Source organism: Zalophus californianus, chromosome 17 (assembly GCF_009762305.2).
Source record: "Zalophus californianus isolate mZalCal1 chromosome 17, mZalCal1.pri.v2, whole genome shotgun sequence".
NCBI lineage: Eukaryota > Metazoa > Chordata > Mammalia > Carnivora > Otariidae > Zalophus > Zalophus californianus.
This window is the reverse complement of record NC_045611.1, coordinates 44,741,073-44,767,486: the sequence shown is the minus strand read 5'-3', so window position 1 is coordinate 44,767,486 and position 26,414 is coordinate 44,741,073. Positions and strand designations below refer to the sequence as shown.

General features: G+C 39.2%; 2 protein-coding genes across 9 annotated transcripts in view; one reads left to right on the top strand and one right to left on the bottom strand.

The window, feature by feature from the left end:
- Positions 1–26,259, bottom strand: ZNF829 (zinc finger protein 829). 7 transcript variants are annotated; one of them, XM_027617868.2, is made up of 5 exons: positions 26,123–26,259; positions 25,357–25,409; positions 16,834–16,960; positions 16,440–16,535; positions 1–2,620 (listed from the first exon to the last, which is right to left on the bottom strand). In XM_027617868.2, exons 2-5 carry the CDS (start codon positions 25,387–25,389, stop codon positions 1,641–1,643), a joined length of 1,236 nt encoding a protein of 411 aa, XP_027473669.1. In that variant the 5' UTR covers positions 25,390–25,409; positions 26,123–26,259; the 3' UTR covers positions 1–1,640. The 7 variants fall into 7 exon arrangements, with proteins under 7 accessions (XP_027473669.1, XP_027473675.1, XP_027473674.1 ...); XM_027617874.2 differs by lacking the exons at positions 25,357–25,409; positions 26,123–26,259 and adding exons at positions 7,024–7,087; positions 7,794–7,884 and having other exon boundaries at positions 16,834–16,871; XM_027617869.1 differs by having other exon boundaries at positions 1,641–2,620; positions 26,055–26,136.
- The window catches only part of ZNF568 (zinc finger protein 568), an 87,267-nt gene continuing 87,038 nt past the window's right edge, over positions 26,186–26,414 (top strand). Inside the window, exon 1 of one of the 2 annotated variants that reach the window (XM_027617732.2) lies at positions 26,186–26,324. The gene's annotated coding sequence lies outside the window, so the exon portion shown is untranslated. The remainder of the gene's footprint in view (positions 26,325–26,414) is intronic. The other variant, XM_027617737.2, reaches the window with a different exon arrangement.

Genomic DNA, 26,414 nt, shown 5'->3' with positions numbered 1-26,414 from the left:
AAAGCAGGCTCCCCACTGAGCAGAGAGCCCGATGCAGGGCTTGATCCCAGGACTCTGGGATCATGACATGAGCCAAAGGCAGAGACCCAACCGATTGAGCCACCCAGGTGACTCTCATTTTACACTTCTTAACTCATATAATCCTCACAGCAATCCAACACATTAGTGTGTATGTGTTATGTACATTCATACACAAAAGTATAAAGCAGCACTAACTTTTCTATAAGTATTACAAGTATTTATGTATTTGGTTTGTGTGAACACATTTGTGAGCAAAAATAGTTTTTAAAAAAAAGGTCTGGAAGGATAAAGAGCAAATTGGTAACAGTGATTACAATAATGGGACAAACTATTGGCAATATTTTTCACAGAGAAAATACTGATCAGTATTTTGACACTGAAATGTAATGTTTTTAAAGAAAAACAAACAAAAGCACTAACTTTGTATTTAGAAGGCAACTTTCTTAATAACTAAAATTTCAGTGAGCACCATAAAGTATGTCAGTAATATTTAGCAAAATGATAATCTACCACAGAAAAATTATACCATTAAAAAGAATGATAAACATCTATAGTTACTGAAATAGTAGCATGATAGAAGCAAGTTATGGCACAACATGCACATCATGATTACACTAAAGTTTGGAAGGATATGTTGTATAATTTGAAAATAGTAATTTCTTTTTGGTAGGCTTACAAATAACCTATTTTTTTCACTGTGTGTGTGGGGGGGTTTGTTTGTTTTTTTTATAACATGAAAACTTTAGTGTTACAAAAGGAAAAGGAATAGAGCTGCCTTCAAAAACAAAGTTATAATTCTGCCAGGAATTAGAAGATAGCCTATGTAATGTAACTTACAGTATAGTATTGGTACAAACAGATCTATGGGTTAGATAAATAGAAAAGATGGCTCTAAACTAAGCTAACAAACTCAAACTCAAATATATAACCAAGAAGTAGCATAAAACAATGGGGAGGAAAGAATTATTTAAGAAGTAGTTTGGGACAGAATCTTTTTTGGAGGGAAGGGAGGTTTAACTTAAACCTTGAATTTACATTTTGAAATAATCAACAAATTATGTATAAAAGAAAATTACAAATATGTTAGAAAAACAATGTTAACAGTGTTATGGGTTAAATTATGTTGAAGCCCTAACCTCTGGCACCTGTGAATGTGATCCTACATGGAAATAAGGTCTTTGCAGATGTAATCAAGATAAGGTCATCAGGGTGAGCCCTAATCCAGTATAACTGATGTCCTGTATAAGAGTCTCCTCTTATACAAGACAGAGACAGATATACACAGGGAGAATGCAATGTAAAGATGGAGGCAGAGATTGAGTGATGCATTTATAAGACAAGGAATGTCAAAGATTGCTGTTACCAGAAACCAGAAGAAAGACATGGAACAGATTCTTCCTCAGAGTCCTCAGAAGGAATCAACATTACCAACAACTTTAATTTTGGATTTCAAAGCTCCAAAACTGTGAGAGAACACATTTCTGTTGTTTTAAGTCACCCAATTTTGGTACTTTGTTACTTTGTTACAGTAGCCTAAAAAACTACTACACTCCTTTATTTTTTTCCCCATTACCTGTTTTTAAGATATTATTATAAAGATTATCAACAGGGCTTATCTTTCACCCAGTATGAATTCCTTCATGACGAATAAGGTCAGAGCGACTACCAAAGGCCTTTCCACATTCCTTACAGTCATAGGGTTTCTCACCAGTGTGAATTCTTTGATGTCTAGTAAGGTTTGAGCCTTTATTAAAAGCCCTCCCACATTCATTACATTCATAAGGTTTTTCATCTGTATGGATTCTCTGATGCTGAATAAGTTCTGAGCTCTGAATAAAGGACTTTCCACATTCCTTACATTCATAGAGTTTCTTGCCTGCATGAATTCTGTGATGGTTAGTAAGTGTTGAGGCACTACTAAAGGCCTTCCCACATTCCTTACATTCATAAGGTTTCTCACCAGTATGCATTCTTTGATGTTGAATAAGCCTTGAGTGTTGAGTAAAGGCTTTCCCACATTCCTTACATTCATAAGGTTTCTCACCAGTATGAATTCTCAGATGTGGAAAAAGTTGAGAACTCTTAGTAAAGGCTTTTCCACATACTTTACATTCATAGGGTTTCTCACCAGTGTGAATTCTCTGATGATCATTGAGGTTTGAGCAATAATTAAAGGCTTTTCCACATTCCTTACATTCATAGGGTTTCTCACCAGTGTGAATCCTCTGATGTTGAGAAAAATATGAACTACAACTAAAAGCCTTGCCACATTCCTTACATTCATAGGGTTTTTCACCAGTGTGAATCCTCTGATGTCGAGTAACAAGTGAGCCACGGCTAAAGGACTTCCCACACTCCTTACATTCATAGCTTTTTTCAGCAGAATGAGTTCTCTGATGTTGAATAAATTGTGAGTTCTGATTAAAGGCCTTTCCACATATCTTACATTCACAGGGTTTCTCTTCATTAACAGTTTTTTGATGTGGAGTAAGAAATGTGGGCTGAATAAAAGTGGGCATGTCTTCATGGGTAAATATTACTTGACTAAAATGTCTCTTCTTTAGGGATAATATCTTGGTCTCACACATAGACTCCAGATCTGAAAGAAAATAAAAAGGCGTGTGTTCATTTTTCCTATCTTGGGAGAGATTAAAACTTCTAAAAAAGAAAAAAAAGATTAAGGTGAAAATAATATCTGGGAAAGTAAATGCTTAAATAGTTCTCAAATATGGCTAAGCAATTTTCAAAACTGATAACAAAAGCATGGACATTAAGGAGAGCCAAGAGAAGAAATTCAAGAGGGTGATTAGGGAAATAAATGACCTCTATCCTGAAATTCTGATGTGAACCAGAATCACCTGAAACTTCCATAAATACACCCTATTCAGGGATACTCTCCATATTTTACAGTGATTCTAATCATATATACATGTTTATAAGCATACACCCTCACACACAGCATATTGTATGTCTCATAGTTTGTGGGTAATTGACCTACATAAAAAGACTACTGAGGAATAAATGTGTTGAAATGTATAAATGGGGGGTGCAGTCTGAGACTGTGCAAAGGGTGTACTGTTGGCAAATCCACAATGGGGGATACCCTAGCCTAAGGTGCTCAATGAAACTGGCAAGAATGGTTTCAGGTAATTCTATGGATAGAGCCTGATATATTGGGGATTCACCGAAAATAGTTTGCCTTGGAATTCTCTGATGCTGACTTTGGGAGAGAGGAATGGAATCTCTCTCATGGCAGTGACTAAGGAGGCAGCTTGAATATGAGAAAGAAGAGAGTAAGAATGAAATATACTCTGAGAAGAGAGGTACTCCATGTCCACATTTTTTGTCATTCTGCATGTTTTGTCATTTCATGCATGCCATGAAAGCACTACAAGTATTGATTCTGAGTTTACAAATTTTAGCAAGTAGGTGAATTCATACATATGGAATCTGTAAAGAGTGTCAACTGTACTTTTAATTAAAAAGGGGGACAATTTCTGTTAAAAATGACAGACTGAACCTGTGACTTTTCCATTGCTTGTTCATTAATCCATAGGAAAATTACAATAGAAGCTTTAACAAGAGAAAAGAAAAACCTCACTAGGACAATGAATAGTAGAGAAGAGACAGTAGCAATAAAATCTGAAAGCTAAAAAGCCAATGAATGAGTGATAAATGAGCGCGCAGCCCAGAGAAGCCAAACTGAGTCTGTAGTGGATGAATTCAACAGCACTAACTGATAGTGCAGGTCCCTGAAAATGCAGAATTGAAGGCATCAGGCATTTCTAATAGTGGGATACACAGAGAATGCTGAAAGCTAAAGAATGAATTCAAGACTGTATTAGTAGTGAGACCCCTAGGATCCTTTCCCCTATCCCATACAGGATTATAAAGAATTTATTTATTTATTTGACAGAGAGAGAGACAGTGAGAGAGGGAACACAAGCAGGGGGAGTGGGAGAGGGAGAAGCAGGCTTCCCACAGCACAGGGAGCCTGATGTGGGGCTCGATCCCAGGACCCTGGGATCATGACCTGAGCCGAAGGCAGGCGCTTAACAACTGAGCCACCCAGGGGCCCCTCCATACAGGATTATACTTCCCTATTCTCACAGAAAACTAGAAATACAGAAAAATGGAACCAGAGGGAATCCGGATTCAGGAACATCAGGCATAGCTGTGGTTATGGGTATACTGAGAACAAAAGATTAACAGAAAATATATATACTTGTGATAAAATAAAGAATATATCTGGTCTTTGTTCCTGGTTTCTGGCACAGAGTTCCACAAACCACTGGAATTTCCTGACTGGAGAGTCTTTTGTTATTCACAAGCTCCTTTTGATCATACCTGAGTTTTCCTAATGAGATGATTCACAGTGGGCACTTAGCTTCAAGGGAGGGTCTGGTCGCTCATTGACTACATAATCAAACCCCAATAAAAAAACTCAGGGCAAGGACTGGGGTAAGCTTCCTGGTTGGTAACTATATGATGTACTTGGAGGGTGACACACCTTGATTTCATGGGCATAGAATTTCTTGTGCTTGGTACCTCCTAGACCTTGCCCTGTGTATGTCTTCAGCTAACATTTCATTGTATCCTTTATATAAAATGGCAATCATAAGTACAGTGCTTTTCATGAGTTTTGAGTTGTTCTTTTTGTTTTTTAGTTTTGTGAGTTGTTCTAATGAATTATCAAACCTGAGGGGGGGTGTGAAACTCTAAATTTAGTCAGCCAGACAGATATACGTGTAGCCTGGGGATCCTGGTTGCAACCAGTATCTGAACTGGTGGGCACCCTGCCCTTTAACTTGTGGAATCTGATGTTAACTCCAGGTAGTGTCAGAATTGAGTTAAAGTGTAAGATATCCATTTGTTCTCAGAAAATTTGTGCAGGCCACAATACTGAAATAGCCCTGTTGATTTCATCCCAATTTAGCCCCCAGAACACTGATAATAACTTAACTCCCTCAACTAGGAATGAAAGTGAAGGTCTCTTCTCACAGGAAGATTATGTGTAAGAGAAAAGACCAAGTTACCAAAAGTGGGCTGTCCTCAGTATATTAACCCAACCAGATCATCATAAAGTAAACAAGACCCAATCCCTACTACACAGAAGTTCCAATCATCTTTTTAGTATCTCATACTTAAAAATGATCAGTAAGCCATTGTTTATCAGACATTTGAGAAATGTTTTTTAACATGAAGAGCCCAAAAGAGAAAAAAGTATCTGTGAAAGAAACAATCAATGCAAGGAACAGAAGAAAACGTCAAAACATACAAGGAATAACCTCAGAGAGCTAACAGAATTAAACAGGCAGAAGATACTAAATAAAGGAATACTAAGAAAACACACACACACAAAGTTCTTAGAAATTGAAAATACAATAATGAAAAAAAATATTTTTAAAAACCCCAAAAGTTCCTGTCTAAACTTGGAATGTGCACAAAATTCTGGCTTCGTTTCTCAATTGACCCTGGAGAAATTATAGAGAATTTGGTTTTATATGGAACTGATGCAAACTGTGAAATATTCTAGGGAGATTGAAGACTGGTGCAAACTTGTGTGTATTTGAGGGTGGAGGCTACTTGCTTGGAGAGATGGTAACAGAAGGCAAGGAGAGGCTGGCCTGGTAGTAAAGTCTTTAAACTCTGATTTAGCCTTTCCCTGAAATGCCCTGGGACCACTGTGGCCTGTGCCTTTACCAAAGAAATTGGTGGCAACTGCCCAAGCAGCTGAGTAAGTAGGATAACCTAATGGTAAAGAAAAAGTTCTGCTGGACAGAAGAATATGGCTGACCACCTGCTCTCAGGCATCTGCTCTACCTTCTCAGCTAGTAAAACCCCTAGAGTTGGTGGATTACAAAAAGGGAAGGCATACTCCTCCTGTAGATGCTGCTGCTTTGTAAATGTTGAAAGATCAAACCCTGATGAGAAGAATTACCTGGTAGAGCAACAGCAAATAAAAGTTATCAGAGGTGAACCCTTAGGTTTCAGGGCTCGTCATCCTGAGCTCATCTCCTTCCATTTCTTAAATCTACCTGGAGGAACACAGACCTGGATCTATCTCTTGGCCCTTCCCCAGACACACTGCCAGACAGTGATTGATATCCTCTTGGGAACATGAACTCACAGGCCAAAATGGCCACACACCAGAGGGTACAACTGTTGTTGAAATAAGACCACAACTACCATGATCATCTTGACAGATACAGAAAAACTGTAGAATGTGGCCAACACCTATTTATGGTAACTCTGAGCAAATCAGCACTGCAAAGTAATAGCTGTAACTTGGTAAACGTTATCAGAGCTATAACAAAAACTGTAGTTAAGTGAAGAATTTTAGATATGCTCCCTATAAGATGGGGAAAAAGAAATGGATGCCCATTACCAATGTTACCAATTAAGACAGTCTTGGCTACCATTATAAGTAAGGAAATAACAAGTATGAGGATTGTAAGGGAAGAGATAAATCTAACAATATGCAGATAATATAATGATCTAACTAGAAAAACAAAGAATAAAAAATTAACTTCAGTAAATTTGTTGGACTTTGAAGTTAAACATCAACTTAAAAATTAATAATATTTTGAGTAACATTAGCAAGATGGTGGAAAGTAAGTGCTAGATTCTCCTGACTCCCACAAACACATCAACTCAACAGCAATACATGGATCAATTCCCTGTGTGAGAAATCTAGAAACTCGTTAAAAGAATCCTACATCCTAGGCAAGGGTGGAGCCAGCCATATCAAAACTAGTGGGAAAACTGGAGACACCTTCTCACCATGACCTCCATTCCTGGCATAATGCCATACAACTGGGAGGAAACATCCAGCTTCTCCCTGAATACAAAAGAAGTTGGGAGTGCACATCCAATATCTCAACTTTTCTGAGTGCTGCCTAACTGACCGTCTTGGAGGCTTGATTAGACCTGGGGTACCCTAGGCCCCTGGGGACTACAGAGAACAAAAGCACTGGTTTGAACTAGCATGCAGGCACTCACCACAGCTCCTTTCCCTGCTCAGTGCAGAGTGAGTGGGAGGAAAACTTCAGCTCCCAGCTTCTCCCTGGAGAAGGAAAGAGGTGGACTGTGTGTCAAACATTCCAACTTTTCTGGGGTTTGCCTAAGGGACTGGCACCTGTCTCATCAGTCTCAGAGTGCTGTTGGAACCCAGCAGATTCAAGATACCTGAGGGCCACCAAGAACAAAGAAGGTAGTTTGAACTAGCACACAAACTCACCATAGCTCCTCCTCCTGGCCTAATGCAGAATGAATGGGTGGAAAACTCCACCTCCAGCTCGCACCATCTCCTTGAGGATGAAAAGAGTTGGACCATGCATCCAATTTTCTAACTTCTTTGGAAGCTACCCAAGGGACTGGCTTCTATCTCATTATTTCAGGACCCGGCATACACTGGACCCCCAAGGACTACAGAAAACAAAGGGAGTATTTTAACTAGCATGAAGGCACCATAGCTCTTACAGCAAGTGGGAGAAAAACCCCAGCTCCCAGTTTCTTCCTATGAGGGGAAAGAGTGCATCAAATGTGTCAACTTTTCTGGGGATTACTTGAGAGACTGGCTTCTATCTTGGAGCCCTGGAGGGACCTGGCATATTCTAGATACCTGGAAGCCACAGAGAAAAAAGAAGGTGAAGGTGATTCAAACTAGCATGCAAACACCTGCCATAGCCCTTTTCCCCATTCTAGGGCAGAGCTGGCAGGCAAAACACTCCAGCTCCCACATTCTCTCTGGAAAGGAAAAGAAACTATACCACATATCCAATGTTCCAATTTCTTCAGGAGCTACATGAGGCATTGGTGCTGGTTTCAGAGCATTGATGGGACTTGGCATACTCTAAACACCTGGAAGTCATTAATAAAGACAGTGGTTTAGACTAGCATGAACGTTTGAGAGGCTCACAGAAGCTCTGACTGGTGAAGGTCTTCTCTTCTATGAGGCTAATCCATAATGAACGGGACAAGTGGCATTTTTCTTAACATGTAAATACCAACACAAAGAATCAAGAGAAGAAAATGAAGTAGAGAAACATAATCCAAACAAGGAAACAAAATAAAGCTCCAGAAAATTACCCTAATGAAATGTAGGTAGAGGAATTACCTGACAGAGAATTTTAAATAACCATCATAAAAATGCTCAATGAGCTCAGGAGAACAATGCATGAGGAAACTGAGAATTCCAACCATGAGACAGAAAATTTAGAAAAAAAAAAAAAGAAAAAGAAATCTTGGAGCTGACAAATACAATAACCGAACTGAAACTTTCAATAAATGGATTCAACATTCAACAGACTAGAGCAAGCAGAAGAAAGAATCAGTGAATTAAAAGACAGGTCTTTTGAAATTACCCAATCAAAGGAACAAAAGGAAAAGAGAATAAAAAAGTGTGAAGAAAGCTTAAGGTTCTTATGAGATACCACGGGATGGTCCAATATACACATTATGGGAGTTAGAGGCAGAAGACAGAAAGAACAAGAACACTTACTCAAATTAGTAATGGATGAGAACTCCCCAAATCTGGGTAAGGAAACGGACACCCAGACTCAGGAAGCCAAAGTATTCCAAAAAAGATGTACACAAAGAAATCCACACTGAGACATCATTAGAATGTCTTTGTCAATAGTCAAAGGCAAAGAGGGGTGATTGTCTGGCTCAGTTGGAAGAGTGTGCAGCTCTTGGGGTTGTGAGTTTAAGCCCCATGTTGGGGGTAGAGATTACTAAAAAAATAAATAAAAACTTCAAAGGAAAAGAGAATTTTGAAAGCAACAAGAGATGACAAATTGTCACGTAACTAGGGAACCCCCACAGGACTATGAACTGATTATTCAGCAAAATTTTGAAGGCTAGAAGGGAGCACGATGATATATTCAAAGTGGTGAAAGAAAAAACTTGCCACTCAAGAACATTACACCCAGAAAAACTGTTCTTCATGAACAAAGGAGAGAGACTTTTCCCAAACAAAACCTGAGGGAGTTCATCACCTCTAGACCTGCCTAAAGAAAGTTTTTCAACCTAGAACGAAAGGATGATAAACAGCAACATAAGGGAATTAAAAAAGTATAAAATCCTGTTTGCAAAAGCAAATATATAGACAAACACAGAATACTGTAATACTGTAACACTGGAGGGTAAATTACTTTTAATTCTAGTATAAAAGTAAAAAGGCAAAGGTATTATAAATAACTACATAAAAATACGTTAATGGATACACTATGAATAGATTAAATTACAGCATCAGTAACAATATATGGGGGAATAAGAAGTGTTTTTGTATGTGATAGAAATTAAATTCTCAGCTTAAAACATATTGCTACAAGATATTTTACAAAAGCCCCAGGATAACCACAAAGAAAATACTTATAGAGATTATAAAAAAGAAAAATAGAAAGGATTCAAAGCATATCAATACAAAAAAAAAAAAAAAATCAAAGAAACAAAAAGACAGGAAGAAAAGAAAAAGGACAAAAGAACTACAAGACCAGAAAAACAAAAGGGGCGCCTGGGTGGCTCAGTCGTTAAGCGTCTGCCTTCGGCTCAGGTCATGATCCCAGGATCCTGGGATCCAGCCCCACATCGGGTTCCCTGCTCAGCGGGAGGCCTGCTTCTCCCTCTCCCACTCCCCCTGCTTGTGTTCCCTTTCTCGCTGTGTCTCTGTCAAATAAATAAATAAAATAAAATAAAAAAATAGAACAGAAAAACGACAAATAGCAACAGTAAATCCTTTCCTATCAATAGTAACTTTAGGGCGCCTGGGTGGCTCAGCTGGTTAAGCGACTGCCTTCAGCTCAGGTCATGATCCCAGGGTCCTGGGATCGAGTCCCACATCGGGCTCCCTGCTCGGAAGGGGGTCTGCTTCTTCCTCTCCCTCTGTTGCTCCCCCTGCTTGTGCTCTTTCACTCTGTCAAATAAATAAATAAATAAAATCTTTAAAAAAAGAAAAAATAGTAACTTTAAACGTAAGTGGATTAAACTTCCCAAAGTGGCTGAATGGATAAAACAAGATCCAACTATATGCTGTCCTCAAGAGACCCACTTTAGATTTAAGGACACACATATCGGCTGGAAGTGAAGAGATGGCAAAAGATATTCCATGTAAATGGTAACCTAAAGACAGCTAGGGTGGCTATACTTATATCTGACAAAACAGGTTTTAAGTCAAAAACAGTCACAAGAGATGCAGAAGGACATTATATAATGATAAAAGGGTCAACTCACCAGGAAGATACAGCAATTATAAATATGTACACACCCAACATCAGAGCACTTATGTATATAAAGCAAACACTGACAAAACTAAAGTGAGACATAGACAAAAATAATTGGACACTTCAATGGCCTACTTGCAATAATAGATAAAACAACCAGACAGAAAATAAACAGTGACTTGAATACTACCATAGATCAAATGGACCTAACAGACCTATATAGAACATTTCACTCAGTAGTAGCAGGATATATTCTTATCAAGCACACATGGAATATTCTCCAGGACGGATCATATATTAGGTCACAAAACAAGTCTTTCAAGAAATTTAAGAAGAATGAAATCATACCAAGTATCTTTTCTGACCACAGTGAATGAAACTAGAAATCAACAGCAGCATGAAAACTGGAAAATTCACAAATATGTTGAAATTAAACAATACACTTTTGAACAAGCAATTGGTCAAAAAGAAATAGAGAAATTAGAAATAGAATTAGAAAATATCTTGAGACAAACAAAACATACTGAGATGAAGAAAAAGCAGTACAAAGAGGGAAGTTCCTACATTAAAAAGGAAGAAAAATTACAAATATACGACCTTACACCTCAAGAAACAAACTAAACCCAAAGTTGGCATAAGAAAGGAAATAATAAAGATTAGAGCAGATATAAACAAAATAGAATAGAAAAATAACAGGAAAAAATGAATGAAACTCACAGTTGGTTTACTGAAAAAAATAAAATTGATAAACTTTTAGTTAGAGTAAGAAAAAAAGAGAAAACTCAAAATAAAAAATGAGGAGACACCATAACTGATGTTACAGAAATGAAGAGGATCATTAAGAGGCTAGTATGAACAATTACACACCATGAAAGTGGATAACCTGGAAGAAACAGATAAATTCCAAGAAATATGTAACCTACCAAGGCTGAATCATGAAGAAACAGGAAGTCTGAATAGACTATAACCTAGTAGGGCGCCTGGGTGGCTCAGATGGTTAAGCGTCTGCCTTCGGCTCAGGTCATGATCCCAGGGTCCTGGGATCGAGTCCCGCATTGGGCTCCCTGCTCCTTGGGAGCCTGCTTCTCCCTCTGCTTCTCTCTCTCTGTCTCTCATGAATAAATAAATAAATCTTTAAAAGATTTAACCTAGTAAAGACATTAACTCATAATAAAAAATCTCTCAACACGGGACGCCTGGGTGGCTCAGTAAGTTAATCGTCTGCCTTCGGCTCCGGTCATGATCCTGGGGTCCTGGGATTGAGCCCCATGTCAGGCTCCCTGCTCAGCGGGGAGTCTGCTTCTCCCTGTGCCTCCCCCCATGCTCTCTCTCTCAAATAAATAAATAAAATCTTAAAAAAAAAAAAACTCTCAATAAAAGCCCAGGACCAGATGGCCTCATTGAAGTCTATCAAACATTCAAATAATAATAATACTGCCAACCTGGGGGTGGGAGAGGGTTGCTAATCCTAAAACTCTTCCAAAAAACTGAAAAGAAAGGAACACATTCAAACTCATTACCCTCATGCCAAAGCCAAAGACACTGAAAAAGAAAACGACAGGCCAATTCTGTAATGAATACTGATGCAAAAATTCTCCACAAAATACTAGTAAACCAAATTCAACAGCACATTAAAAGGATCATATACCATGACCAAGTGGAATTTATCCCTGGGATGCAAAGATAATCCAATATACAAAAATCAATTAATGTGATACACCACATTAAGAGAATGAAAGATTGGAGCACCTGGGTGGCTCAGTGGGTTAAGTGTCTAACTTTGGTTCAGGTCATGATCTCAGGGTCCTGGGATCGAGCCCCACGTCCGGCCCCGTGCTCAGTGGGGAGTCTGCTTTTCTTTCTCCCTCTCCCTCCACTCGTGCTCTGTCTCTCTCATATAAATAAAAAAATCTTAAAGAAAAAAAAAGAGAATGAAGGATAAAAATTATATCATCATCTCAACAGATGCAGAAAAAGCATTTGATAAAATTCAACACCTTTTCATGATGAAAAACTCTCAACAAACTAATAACACGGATATTACCTCAACATAATAAAGGCCACATACAAAAAGCCCACAGCTAATACCATACTTGATGAAAAATTGAAAGCTTTCCCTCTAAGATCATGAAGGAAAAACGCCCACTCTTGCCACTTCTACATCTGGTATACAGAAAACTCTAAAGACTTCATGTACAAACTGTTAGAACTTACGAACAATTAGGTTTTCAGTTTGCAGTTGCAGAATACAAAGTAAATGTACAAAATTAGTTTTGTTTCTTTACACTAACAATAACCTGAAAAAGAAATTAGAAAAACAATCCCATTTATAATAGCATCAAAAGGAAAATTTTTGTATTTTTGTATTTTTTGTATCCACAAAATACCTAGGAAAACACATAACTAACGAGGTAAGGGACTTGTACAATGAAAACTGCAAAACACTGATGGAAGAAATTAAAGATACACAAGATGATGGAAAGATATTCTGTGCTCATGGATTGGAAGAATATTGTAAAAATCTCCATATTCCCAAAACAATCTACTGATTCAATGCAATCCCTATCAAAATCCCAATGGCATTTTCTATAGAAATAGAAAAAAACAATTCAATGAGCCAAAATCATCTTTAGAAAGTACAACAAAGCTGGAGGCTTCACATTTCCTGATTCCAAAATATATCATACAGCTGCAGTAATTAAAACAGAATGTTACTGGTGTAAAGACATACATATAAGTCAACAGAAGAAAACAAATAAATTCATGTATACACTGTCAATTAATATGCAACAAAGGTGCCAACACTATAACAAAGGGAAAGTCTCTTTAACAAATGATGATGGGAAAACTGAACACCCACATGCAAAAGAAATTTGACCCTTATCTTATACCCATACAGAAAAATTACCTCAAAATGTATTAAAGACTTAAACATGAGACCTGACACTGTAAAGCTTCACATAGGGGAAAAGTTTCATGACACTGGTCTTAGTGATGATTTCAGAATATGAAACAAAAAGCAAAACAGACATACAGGACTACATCAAATTTAAAAGTTTATGCACAGCAAAGGAAACAAAAGAGTGAAAAGGCAACTTATGGAACAGGAGAAAATATTTGCCAACCATGTATCTGATAGTGGTTAATTTCAAAAATATATAAGCAAAAGAACTAATAACCTGATTAAAAAATGAGTTAAGAACGTGAGTAGACGTTTTTCCAAAGAAAATGTACAAATGGCCAAGAAGTATGAAAGATGCTCAAAATCTCTAACCATTACAGAAACATAAATCAAAACCATGAAGAAACATTGCCTATTGCTTTTAGGATGGCTGTCATTAAAACAAACAAAAAAGACAAGTAATAAATGTTGGTGAGGATGCAAAGAAATTGGAACTCTTGGGGCATCTGGGTGGCTCAGATGGTTTATCGTCTGCCTTCAGCTCCGGTCATGATTCCAGGGTCCTGGGATGGAGCCCCATGTCGGGCTCCCAGCTCAGCCAGGGAGTCTGCTTCTCCCTTTCCCCCTGCCTCTCACCCTGCTTGTGCTCTCTCTCTCTCAAATAAATAAATAAAAATCTTAAAAAAAAAAAAAAAAGAGGGGCGCCTGGGTGGCTCAGTTGGTTAAGCGGCTGCCTTCGGCTTAAGTCCTGAGCCCAGGGTCCTGGGATAGAGCCCCACATCGGGCTCCCTGCTTAGTGGAGTGTCTGCTTCTCCCTCTCCCTCTGCCTGCCTCCCTGCCTACTTGTGCTCTCTCTCTCTGTCAAATAAATAAATAAAATCTTTAAAAATAAATAAATAAATAAATAAAGATATTGGAACTCTTGTACACTATTGGTGGAAATGCAAAATGGTGCACCACTGGAAAACAGTATGGAAAGGTTCCTAAAAAATTAACAACAGATATATCATATGATCTATCAATCCCACTTCTGGGTATTTATCCAAAAGAATTGAAATCAGGATCCTGAAGAGATATTAGCACTCATGTGTTCACTGCAGTACTACTCATAATAGTCAAGATGTGAAAACAACCCAAATCCACAGATGGATGAGTGGATAAAGAAAATGTGGTATATATACTTATAATGGAATATTATTCAGCCTTAAAAATGAAGGAAATCCTATCATCTGTGATAATATGGATGAAACTTGAAGATACTAACCTACATGAAATAAGACAGTTACAGGACAAATACAGCATTATTTGACTTATATGAGATATCTAAAAAAAGCAAAACTCATAGAAGCAAAAGAGTAGTTACCAAAGGCTGGGGTTATAGGGAAACGAGCAGTTGCTAATCAACTAGTATAAAGCTTTAATTATGCAAGGCAAGTAAGTGCTAGAGATCTGCTATACAATACTGTGCCTAAAGTTAACAATATTGTAGTATACACTTAAAAATCTCTTGAGGGTAGATCTCATGTTAAATGATCTTATCACACTTAAATTTTTTTTAAAGATTTTATTTATTTGAAATAGAGAGGGACAATGAGTATGAGCAGGGGGGAGGGACAGAGGGAGAAGCAGACTCCCCACCGAGCAGGGAGCTGGACATGAGGCTTGATCCCAGGATCCTGGGATCATGACCTGAGCCAAAGGCAGACGCTCAACCAACTGAGCCATCCAGGTGCCCCTCACAATTAGATTTAAAAAGAAAGAAAGAAAAAAAGCAGTTGTAAGAATTTACACCCTACCAGCAGCTTGAGGGTGCTGCTCGACATTCTCATTTATTCATTCTAATGTCAGACTTAAATTTTTGCCCATGTTACAGGTGACATAATGGTATCCCACTGCAGTTTCAATTTGTATTTCCCTGATAACTAATAAAATTAAACTCTTTTTCACATGTTAAAAAAAAAGCTAATAGTATTTCTCTGTACCAACAATACCAATTAGAAAATTGTAGATGCTTATAATAGCAACACAATCTACTTGAAAAATCTAGAAAGTAACTACACAAAGAACAAAAAATTGCTATGGAGAATAACAGTTATAAATGATTTCTGTTGAAAAGACAGCCTGAAGGTTACAAATTTATTATCCTTTAAGACAGTAACTAGTTTTTGTATCCATGTTAGTGATGTGATTCCTGCATTCTTTCTTTCCAGGACAATATAAACTCAGAGTCTCTCCCAGACAACTTGAACCAGCTTTTCCATTCCTCTGGTTCTCTCATTAACAAGCTAAATAAATCTTTCAAATGTGCTTATCATATATTTAGAAGAGTCATATTTAACTTCTGAATAATCATACTTTTGAAAAGTTTTGAAAATGTTATACTCTGACAGTTCTGAAGGTCCCACTGAGATGTCCAAATGGACTCATCTGCAGGAGGCAATAAAGTAGTGTGACTTGAGAAATATACCTCACAGGCAGTCTTCTCTTCTTGGTTGCCTCAGTAAATCCCAAGCAGCAGTAAAACTCTACTTTCATTCACTTTCTCTCCACTGCACCCTCCTCAACACGTCCTGGGTTTTGTTTTTGGGCTAAGTATAGTTTTGGTTCTGGTTTGTGCAAGGCTGGTAAGTTACAGTGATTAGGAATCTGATTTTATGGTAATTTCTATAGGGATAATGGAAATCTGTTCCAGTTATCTGGGGAATCCCTTCATTCTCTGTGAAGTGAGATGACAAAGAATCTGGATTGTTATCTTCCCTGTGGGTCTGTTTATAGTATTTTGTGCCTCCTGGAAAGGAAAAAAAAAAATCTTGGGAGATCTGCACTGGTGAGTTCTTTAGTTCTTTGTTTATTCTATCTTATGGCTAAACTGTAAAACTAAAGTTGTACCTACAGTTGAGAAAAGCTTTTTTTGTTGTTTTATCTTGAAAGTTTTTTTTGAGATATAACTGACAAAAAAACTTTACCTAATAATAGGGTGTGAAATATTTTCCTACTTCCAGAAGGTATTAATAAACTTAATTATGAAGGGTCATAACTTAAAGGAGCTCACACCAAAAGCACATGCAACCAAAGAAAAAATAGATAAACTGGATCTTGTCAAAATTAAAAACTTGTGCTTCAAAGGACAAAATCAAGAGAGTGACAACACACCTACTAAATGGAAGAAAATACTCACAAATCATTAAGTTGGTAAGACTTGTATCTAGAATATATAATTAACACAGAAATTCAATAACAAAAAGACAACCCAATTCAAAAATGGACAAAATCATTACCTATCATTTCCTCACCTGAACAAAGGCCTCTTGTCAGTGCTCTTTCAACCATCCATGGTTCTTTTCCTTGTTCCAATAAGGAAATCACAGCTGGCTTAGAAACGGAAAGCCCTGATCACAAGAAAAAACATGGACATTGTTATGCTGTGGGTGCCCCAGAAATCAGATCCAGTCCCTTGGTGACCAAGAAAATGATGCTACTATAGGAAGGACCAGAGAAAAATGAAGATGAAGCTTCAACCCACTGGAGCAGCTCATTTCATACACTTCCATTCTGTTCCAACTCAAACCTTTCCTTGAGGAACAGGGAGCAGAAATTTAGCTGGTTACTTGAAACAAATAATTCATAATGGAGAAAGGAGACATTCCCAAGGGTAGACTCTGAATTTTGGGGGATAGTTATCCTTACCCACTGAAACCAGGTTGCTGAAATTCTCCAACATCACTTCTTTGTATAAATTCATCTGACCCGAGTCCAGGCATTCCCATTCCTCCTGAGAGAAGTTTATAGATACATCCCTGAACATCATTGACCCCTGAAACAACAAACATGCTTTCACAGTGGAAGGAGATTAAAAAAAAAAAAAAAAAAGATGGTAGTAGAGATGATGGTAGAGCTTATTAAGCAAATTGAAGGGGATGGAACTCTATTACATTGGTAGAAGACATATCTTTTGTGTACAGAAGGATACATCCAGGAACATGCAAGTAAACATTTCCTATGTCATAAAATAGCAAGCATATAGCTCAATGCTCCATGCCTGGCTACAGAGAAATGTGCATATATGTGAATTCTTTCCCCGTTCCCATATTTTCCTTTTAAGACCCAGAAGAGAGAACACTGGGATGTACTTTAAAAAAACATCTTGGGGGGGGGGGGGGTAGCCTGGGTGGCTCAGTCGTTAAGCGTCTGCCTTCGGCTCGGGTCATGGTCCCAGGGTCCTGGGATCGGGCCCCATGTCAGGTTCCTGGCTCGGTGGGAGACTTGCTTCTCCCTCTCTCACTCCCCCTGCTTGTGTTCCCTCTCTTGCTATGTCTCTGTCAAATAAATGAATAAAATCTTTAAAAAAAAAAAATCTTATGGGGGCGCCTGGGTGGCTCAGTTGTTAAGCGTCTGCCTTTGGCTCAGGTCATGATCCCAGGATCCTGGGATCGAGCCCCGCATCTGGCTCCCTGCTCAGCGGGCAGCCGGCTTCTCTGTCTCCCACTCCCCCTGCTTGTGTTCCCTGTCAAATAAATAAATAAAATCTTAAAAAAAAAACAAAACCTTATGATACATTTTGGAGTAAAATTTCAGAGTATTAAGGGAAAATAGAACTTTCTAAAAGCTTCCAGGAAGAAAACATGGATCATACAAAAATTTTCAGGAATTAAAATCGCAGTGGACTTTTTTCAACAGCACCACTTGAAGTAAGAAAAAAAAAGTGATTCCCTTAATATTACAAAGGAAAATGAATTCTGGCCTAGAATTCTATACCCAGACAAAGCTAGTGTGAAGATTATATGGTATATAATCTTGCTTGGTAGCAAGATTAAAAACAAAACTAGTGTGAAGATTAAGTCAACACACTTATAGATCTACAGGGAAAGATAAAATTATCTCCAAGTAGCTCTTAAAAGAAACTCCTGGCCTATATGTACCATCAAAAGTAGGGAGTAAATTAAGAAAAAGAAAGATATTATATTCAGAAATTACAAAACTAACATGAGAATACATGACAAAGTCCCAAGTATAATTGTGAAAGGCAAGTTCCAGGACAGTACCTGGCAGAACTAGAGAGCAATGTCTAGGAACAGGAAGACAAAGGACTATGGGAAAGAGGTCTCCAAGGAAAAATAAAGACCTAATAAGTTTGATCATATGGAAACATTTTTTTTTTGAAAATATTTTTGGTAGGTAACTGAAAACAATGTTGGTAGATTTGGGGAAAAAAAGAGCAACACACATATAGAACGAAGCAAATGAAGAAACAAAGCAGTTTACCCTCGGAAAACTGTAAAAATTGTACTGAAAAGAATTTAGGATCTAGTGTACTACTTGGCTCAGATTAATAATATCTGCGAGGTCCTGATACATGAGTATCAATGATTTAAAGAAAAATTGTGATATAATTCTTCTGCAGGAAAAGGAAGTGACAATGTGATATGGGAAATCTCAATCTGTATTTACCTCAAGAAAGTCACCAGGAAATGTCTATAAAAAGAATAGCAATGGGGGCGCCTGGATGGCTCAGTCGATTAAGCATCTGATTCTTGACTTCGGCTCAGGTCATGATCTCAGGGTTGTGAGATTCACCCCCGTGTTGGGCTCTGTGCTATGTGTGGAGTGGAGCCTGCTTAAGATTCTCTCTCCCTCTGCCCCACCCCACCCAAATGAATAAATAGCATATCTCAAAAAAAATAGCAATGTAGGAATATGAATTAGAAATATAGGAAAAAAGGGGCACCTGGGTGGCTCAATCGGTTAGGCATCTACCTTCAGCTCAGGTCATGATCTCAGGGTCCTGGGATCGAGGCCCACATCAAACCCCCTGCTCACCGGGGAGTCTGCTTCTCCCTCTTCCTCTCCCTCTGCCTCTAACCCCACTCGTGCTCTCTCTCAAATAAATAAAACCTTAAAAAAAAAAAAAAAGAAGTATAGGAAAAAGGGCACCTGGCCGACTCAGTCAGTGTGGAGTGAGCACCTCTTGATCTCAGGGTTGTGAATTTGAGCCCCACATTGGCTGTAGAGATAACTTAAAAATTAAATTAAAAAATAAAATAAAATAAATATAGGAAAAGTGCCAAGATAAACAGAAAAAAATTTGAGGGTAGCCACCTAGGGGAGTGGGATTTAGGTACTGAGACAAAGCCCCACCATTTTTCATTAAGTCTTCTAAAATTTCTTGAATTTTTTAAATGCAAAATTGATTAAACATGGATTTATTTATTTTTAAAGATTCATTTATTTATTTGAGAGAGCGAGAATGAGAGAGAGAGAGAGTACATGAGAGGGGGGAGGATCAGTGGGAGAAGCAGGCTCCTCGCTGAGCAGAGAGCCTGATGCGGGACTCGATCCCGGGACTCCAGGATCATGACCTGAGCCGAAGGCAGTCGCTTAACAAACCGAGCCACCCAGGCGCCCCTAAACATGAATTTAAAATATCACCATCGGGGTGTCTGAATGGTGCAGTCAGTAAGTGTCCAACTCTTGGTTTTGGCTCAGGTCATGATCTTGGGGTTGTGAGACAGAGCCCCACATTGGGCTCCTTGTGCAGCACGGAGTCTGCTTCAGATCCTCTCTCCCTCTCCCTCTGTCCCTTCTGCTCGTGCTCTCTCTCTCAAATAAATACATAAATCTTTGAAAAATAAGTAAAATATCACCATCTTAAACAAGAGTATAATTTAAATTTCTTGAAAATTACAGTTCTCTTATGAGTGTTACAAGAATTATTCCCTATCAAAATAAATTCTTTAACTTTTATAATTTTACTGGTGGCAGAATTTTCCACAATATAAACATTACTGAAAAAAAACCTTTCAAAATCTTTAAAAAAAGTGGGGGGAGGCGCCTGGGTGGCTCAGATGGTGAAGCATCTGCCTTCGGCTCGGGTTGTGATCCCAGGGTCCTGGGATCGAGCCCCGCATTGGGCTCCCTGCTCAGAGGGGAGCCTGCTTCTCCCTCTCCCTCTGCCTCTCCCCTGCTCATGCTCTATCTCTGTCTCAAATGAATAAATAAAATCTTTAAAACAAAACAAAAACCTTTCACTTCAGCCATTTTGTTAAGCAAAATCCTTAAGATCCTTTCCAGATATGGTCCTCTCTCTCATACCTTGCCCTATGCAGCTCTACTATTTTGCTGTTCGTGAATTGCATTCTTTATAGTAAAACTGTGATCATATATGTAGTACTTTCCTGAGGTCTATGAATCATTCTAATCAATTACTGTACCCGAGTGGGGATCATGGGAATGCCTCAATTTGTGGTCTGCTGGGCAGAAGTGCAGGGCCATGGGGCTACCCAAGGCTTGGAGCTGCTGTCTGAAATAGGGCAGTCTTATAAGGCTAAGCCCCTAAACGTGTGGGGCTCTGTGTTAACTCTGGGTAATTAGTGTCAGAATTGAATTGCAGGGACACTCAGTTGGTGTCCAAAAATTGGTTGTTGAAAGATGACACACACTGTCCATACCATAGAAAAAATTAGTTTATTTCTTCATCTTAGACTCCAAGGTCCAAAGTAGTATAATGAGATTGTTTAGGAAAATTTTTGCTGTGTTTTCTGGAGTTTAGAGGGCACAGAGACTGGTATCCAGTCCCCTTTTTGGACCAGATGTGGACCCAATGGAGGGACAATGTGATTCCCAACAAAGCAGTAGAGCACAGAATCCCTAGTATAAGACAGGTATTATAAGTAGACATTTCAGGGGGCACCTGGGTGGCTCAGTCAGTTAATCGCCTGACTCCTGATTTCAGCTCAGGTCATGGTCTCAGGGTTGTGGGATTGAGCCCTGCATCAGGCTCTGTGCTCAGCATCAAGTTGGCTTGTCCCAATCCCTCTGTTCTTCCCTCTATCTCTAAAATAAATAAATAAAATCTTTAAAAAAAATAAGTAACCATTTCAAGGAGATGTGTTGCCCACATCACAGGGAAGTACAAGTAGAGGTTTCCAGCAGGGACTTCTCTGAGAATCCTACAAAAGGACTCCATAAGAAAATGAGTCAGTGTTGAACATCCATAAAAGCAAGAGACACCAAGACCAAAACAATAGCACCAGTCAAGTAAGACTTTTCTCCTTACGTCCTCTTTCCTACCTGCTGCAACCTTATAGGAGCCACAGCCTATTGGGTGGGAGAAAAGAAATTTAGGCTAAAGAAACAAATAAGTTTAGCGTATCTCCCTTTTCACACCATAAGTTTCTAGCTTACAGCAAGCCTGAACTCAAAGAAAAGACTTTATTATTTTTTTTAAAGATTTTATTCATTTATTTGACAGAGAGAGAGAGAGCCAGCGAGAGAGGGAACACGAGCAGGGGAAGTGGGAGAGGAAGAAGCAGACTTCCCACCGAGCAGGGAGCCAGATGAGAGGCTCGATCCCAGGACCCTGGGATCATGACCTGAGCCGAAGGCAGACGCTTAACGACTGAGCCACCCAGGTGCCCCTCAAAGAAAAGACTTTAAATGAAGCTTACATATTATTACACACAACTGGAGATTATAATTAGTAAAATGAGACTGACCTTATCACTGAAAATAACCAAAGGATACCAAAGAGTGATCAAAACAATTATAGAGACTGCACAAGTTTTTATTCAGGGCAACAAAAAAATTAGCCCATACAGAGCGTTGAAGTAGAAATTATGAAAAAAATTTTATTTTGCTTGCTTCCTATGGAGTCCTGCTTATTTCAAAGTGCTAGTTATAAGTTGATTTGGTTTTCCAGGTACACATTCATATCATCTGCAAAATGATTATCTTATATTCTCTTTTCTAATTTTTAAACCTAAGTGCTTTGTTAGTGTCTAAGTGCTTTGGTTAATACCAACGCAACAATGTTATTTAACACTGGTGATGGTGTATATTCTTGTCTTTTTTCTGACTTTACTAGGAATGCTTCAAATATTTCCTGATTAAACATTAGGTTAAAAAAGGCACAGGGGGGCGGTGCCGGGCTGGCTTAGTCGGTAGAGCATGAAACTCCTTTTTTTTTTTTTTTTAAGATTTTATTTATTTATTTGAGAGAGAGAGACACAGTGAGAGAGGGAACACAAGCAGGGGTAGTGGGAGAGGGATAGGCAGGCTTCCCGCAGAGCAGGGAGCCCGATGTGGGGTTCGATCCCAGGACCCTGAGATCATGACCCGAGCTGAAGGCAGATGCTCAATGACTGAGCCACCCAGGTGCCCCTAGAGCATGAAACTCTTGATTTTGGGGTTTGCAGGTTCAAGCCCTATGTTAGATGTAGAGATTACTTAAAAATAAAATCTTTTTAAAAAACCCCAAACATTTTATTAGCTTCTGAGAACAAAATTCAATGAATTCCTTTTATCTTCTACTATACTAACCCCCTAGCATTATTCCCATTAATATTGGGCAACAATCTTCACTACAGAAATGGCAAGCGTAATTAGAGGCTGATGGGAGAGGAGAACCAGATACTCTGGGTTTTGGCACAGGAGAATGGATTGGAAATACTCAGCCATCTTCTAAAAAAACTCAGAAAGGTCTTAAGCTGAATAGATTTAGGGTGACTGATTCTTAATGTGATTTCCTTTGCCTCTGTACCAAACACCCACATTTAAAAAATTGAGAGTAGACCCACCTAGTGTATCAACTCTAAAAACCAAAAAGATTAAGAGACAAAAAGGGTAACGATAAGAAATTCTAATCTATGTTTAATTAGAGCCTGAGAAGGGAGAGGAGAGAGAGAAAATAAGGCAGAGGAAATCTTTGAAGATGGCTGAGGATTTCCCTAAACTAATAAAAAACACCCATCTACAAATTCAAAAAAACTCTACAAATCCCAAGAAGATAAAATTTTTAAAAGGCACACTTAGACACATTATACTAAAATGACAGAAAACCAAAAACTGGGAGAAAGTCTTAAAAACAGCCACAGGAAAAAAAGCCAAAATACCTTTAAAGAAGAGCGAAGCTAGAATCAAGACTGTGATACTGTTATAGAACAACAGAACAAAGAGCTCATAAACATACCCACGTACATACAGACACTGGATTTATATATATTTGGATATATATGAAATGGGAACATAGTGGACTAATATACAGTACTGAGAAAGCTAGGGAGGAATTCATAAGTGGGAAAAACCTTGGGCTCGGCCCCAATTTACATCATACACAAAAGCCAGTTAGTTAGAGGAGGATTAAATAGGTGAATTAAATATATAAATGGGAAAGGCAAAACTTTTCTATTTTAAGATTTTATTTTTAAGTAATCTCTATACCAAATGTGGGGCTTGAACTCATAATCCTGAGATCAAAAGTCACATGCTCCACCAACTGGGCCAGCGAGAACCCCAAAAAGCAAAACTTACAGCTTTACGCATAAATATAGAAGAATATTTGTATAACCTTGGGACAGGAAAGGATTTTTTTTTAAGATTTTTATTTATTTGACAGAGAGAGACACAGCAAGAGAGGGAACACAAGCAGGGAGAGTGGGAGAGGGAGAGGGAGAAGCAGGCTTCCCGCTGAGCAGGGAACCTGATGCGGGGCTTGATCCCAGGACCCTGGGATCATGACCTGAGCCGAAGGCAGACACTTAACCATCTGAGACACCCAGGAGCCCCGAAAGGATTTTTTTTTTTAAGATTTTATTTATTTATTTGAGAGAGAGAGAGAGAGAGTGCGCATGAGCAGGGGAAGGAGCAGAGGGAGAGGGAGAAGCAGACTCCCCACTGAGCAGGGAACCTGACATGGGACTCAATCCCAGGACTCCAGGATCACAACCTGAGCCAAAGGCAGATGCCCAAATGACTGAGCCATCCAGGTGCCCTGGAAAGTATTTCTTGAAATACAAAAAGGACCATCCATAATGAAAAAAAATAATTGATAACTTTGTGTTAAAGTTAGGATTTCTATTCATAAAACTACCTTAAAGGAAATGATATAACAATCTAAACAGTAGAAAAATATCAACGAAGGATCCACATCCAGATTATATAAAGAACTATGAATCAACAAGAGATAATCCAGGGGCAAAAAGGTAAAAGTTTTGAACAGGCAGGTCACAAAAGAAGAAACCCTAATAACCAATAAATATATGAAATGGTGTTCAATCTCATTATTAATCATGAAGTCCAATTTCAAATCTGTGTGTGTGTGTTTGTATAAATATTTCAAAATTTCAAAGTCTGACACAACTGACCTGAAAAAAAGGAGAGAACATAACTCATTCATACAAAGAAATATGTATTTATTTTTATTTTTATTTATTTATTTGAGAGAGAGGGAATGAAAGACAGAGCATGAGAGAGGGGAGGGTCAGAGGGAGAAGCAGACTCCCCGCGGAGCAGGAAGCCCGATGTGGGACTCGATCCCAGGACGCCAGGATCATGACCTGAGCTGAAGGCAGCTGCTTAACCAACTGAGACACCCAGGCGCCCCAAGAAATATGTATCTTTGAAAAATGGTATCTACAAAGACCATCTGACAACACAGGAAAACAATACTTTTTAGTGAAAATGTAGGACATTATATGATAAATGAAGTATAATTTGATTTTGGAAAAATATTAAAAATTAATCAAGGGGCGCCTCGTGGCTCAGGCGGTTAAGTGTGTGCCTTCAGCTCAGGTTATAATCCTATGGTCCTGGGATCAAGCCCCGCATTGGGCTCTCTGCTCAGCAGGGGAGCCTGCTTCTCCCTCTCGCTCTGCTTTGTGTGCTCTCTCTCTCTCACTCTTTCTCTCAAATAAATAAAATCTTTAAAAAAAATTAATCAAAATATTAACATTAGTTATTTTTGAGTGATCACATTTTATTTTTTCTTGGTAATTCTGTTTCTGAAATCTCTAAAATAATCGTGATTTTATTTTATTATGTTATGATGTTGTTTGTTATGTTATGTCATGTTATGTTGACTCCATGCCCAGCACAGAGCCCAATGTGGGGCTTGAACTCAGGATCCTGAGATCAAGACCTGAGCCTAGATCAAGAGTCAGTCCCTTAACTGACCGGGCCACCCAGGCGCCCCATGTTTTCATTTTAAAATCTTCACAATTGCATGTGAAAAGAAGAAAACTCAACAAAACAGAAGTGGAGCCATTTTCCAAATAAGTGAACAATAGGTATATGGGTGCTGTTGGGCTTTAAAACCAGCCAGGCAGGACTATCCTTCCCTCTAATAGGGAAATTGTAAGGACCTACAATTAAATGGCATATCTTTATTAAGCATTTAACTTTCAAAAGAAAGAAAGCAAAGAGAAAACCCCAACACACCTTGGACATTGCTTGTAGAAGTTCATTGTGCATTCTTTCCTTCTCTTCTGCACCTGGAGAAGAGCAGAAATGGGGAGAGGAAAAAGTAATTGCAAAACACCACGTTTTCCTTTTTCCCCCAAACTGGTCTGGTCAGAAGTCACCTCCCGTCCCAATCCCAGTCCCAGCCCCCACCACACCAGGGAATGGAGATCAGAGAATGGGGCATCCTGCCTAATCCGTGTGTCAGGAAAAAGCTGAAGTCACTGCTGTCAAGGGACTATAATCTGACCAAATTTCACAGAGGTCCCCTGGGGACAAAGTTCTAGAGTTACAATCTTACATATGACAGGAACCCCATGCCCAGACATATAGTGTCCCATACCTTGAGCACGGTCATACTGAAACCAATGCGACAAGCACTCCACACGAGCACACTCAAGAGCTACACAGTTATAATCACATACCCACCACCGAACACCTACAGTTAGTTACTCTCGTACAGCCGCAGGTACCCCCCACAGTGCCGTGGGGTCACAATAGCCATAGGGACACACGCTGACACAACCCCACAATGATAGGCAACCTATATCCGCACACAGGTCTCAACGTCACAATCTCTCTCACACACAATCTCACAACCTCCCCTTTACAGGCTGCTCCGCCCGCACCGGCCGGATGACCCAGCTCGGTACCTACATCCGGGCTCCTCGATTTACCCCTTTCGAGTCTCCCGGCGTCGCAACGTGCACAACTGAGCCGGTTCCCCCGGGACCGACGGACTCACCTCACGGATCTAACGGTCCCGCCAGGCGTGACGAAACATTCGCGTTCCTGCGAGAAGAGCGACGGGCCACCGAGCCCTCTGGGAAATGTGGTCCAGAGAGGCACCCGGGGCCAATTCCTCTCAGAGCCCTGCCTGGACCCTCCCGAAACGACTGTAACTGCAATTCTCAGCGTCTAGCCAGGTCTCAGGTTCGCGAGGCACGGTAGGTGGGCATCTTCCAGCCGGGCCTTCGCCGCGGGACTGACGCAGCCCCTTCCCCACGCAGGAAACGCAGACAGATTTCTGGCCGGAA

What these genes read in the sequence shown, in the direction of transcription:
- ZNF829 (XM_027617868.2), bottom strand. Translation starts at nt 25,389, where the DNA reads ATGCACAATGAACTTCTACAAGCAATGTCCAAG. An exon ending in TTCTACAAGCAATGTCCAAG is followed by an intron (nt 16,961 to 25,356) that starts GTGTGTTGGGGT and finishes TTGTTGTTTCAG; the next exon opens with GGGTCAATGATGTTCAGGGA. An exon ending in GACAAGAGGCCTTTGTTCAG is followed by an intron (nt 2,621 to 16,439) that starts GTGAGGAAATGA and finishes ATTTTCTTTCAG; the next exon opens with ATCTGGAGTCTATGTGTGAG.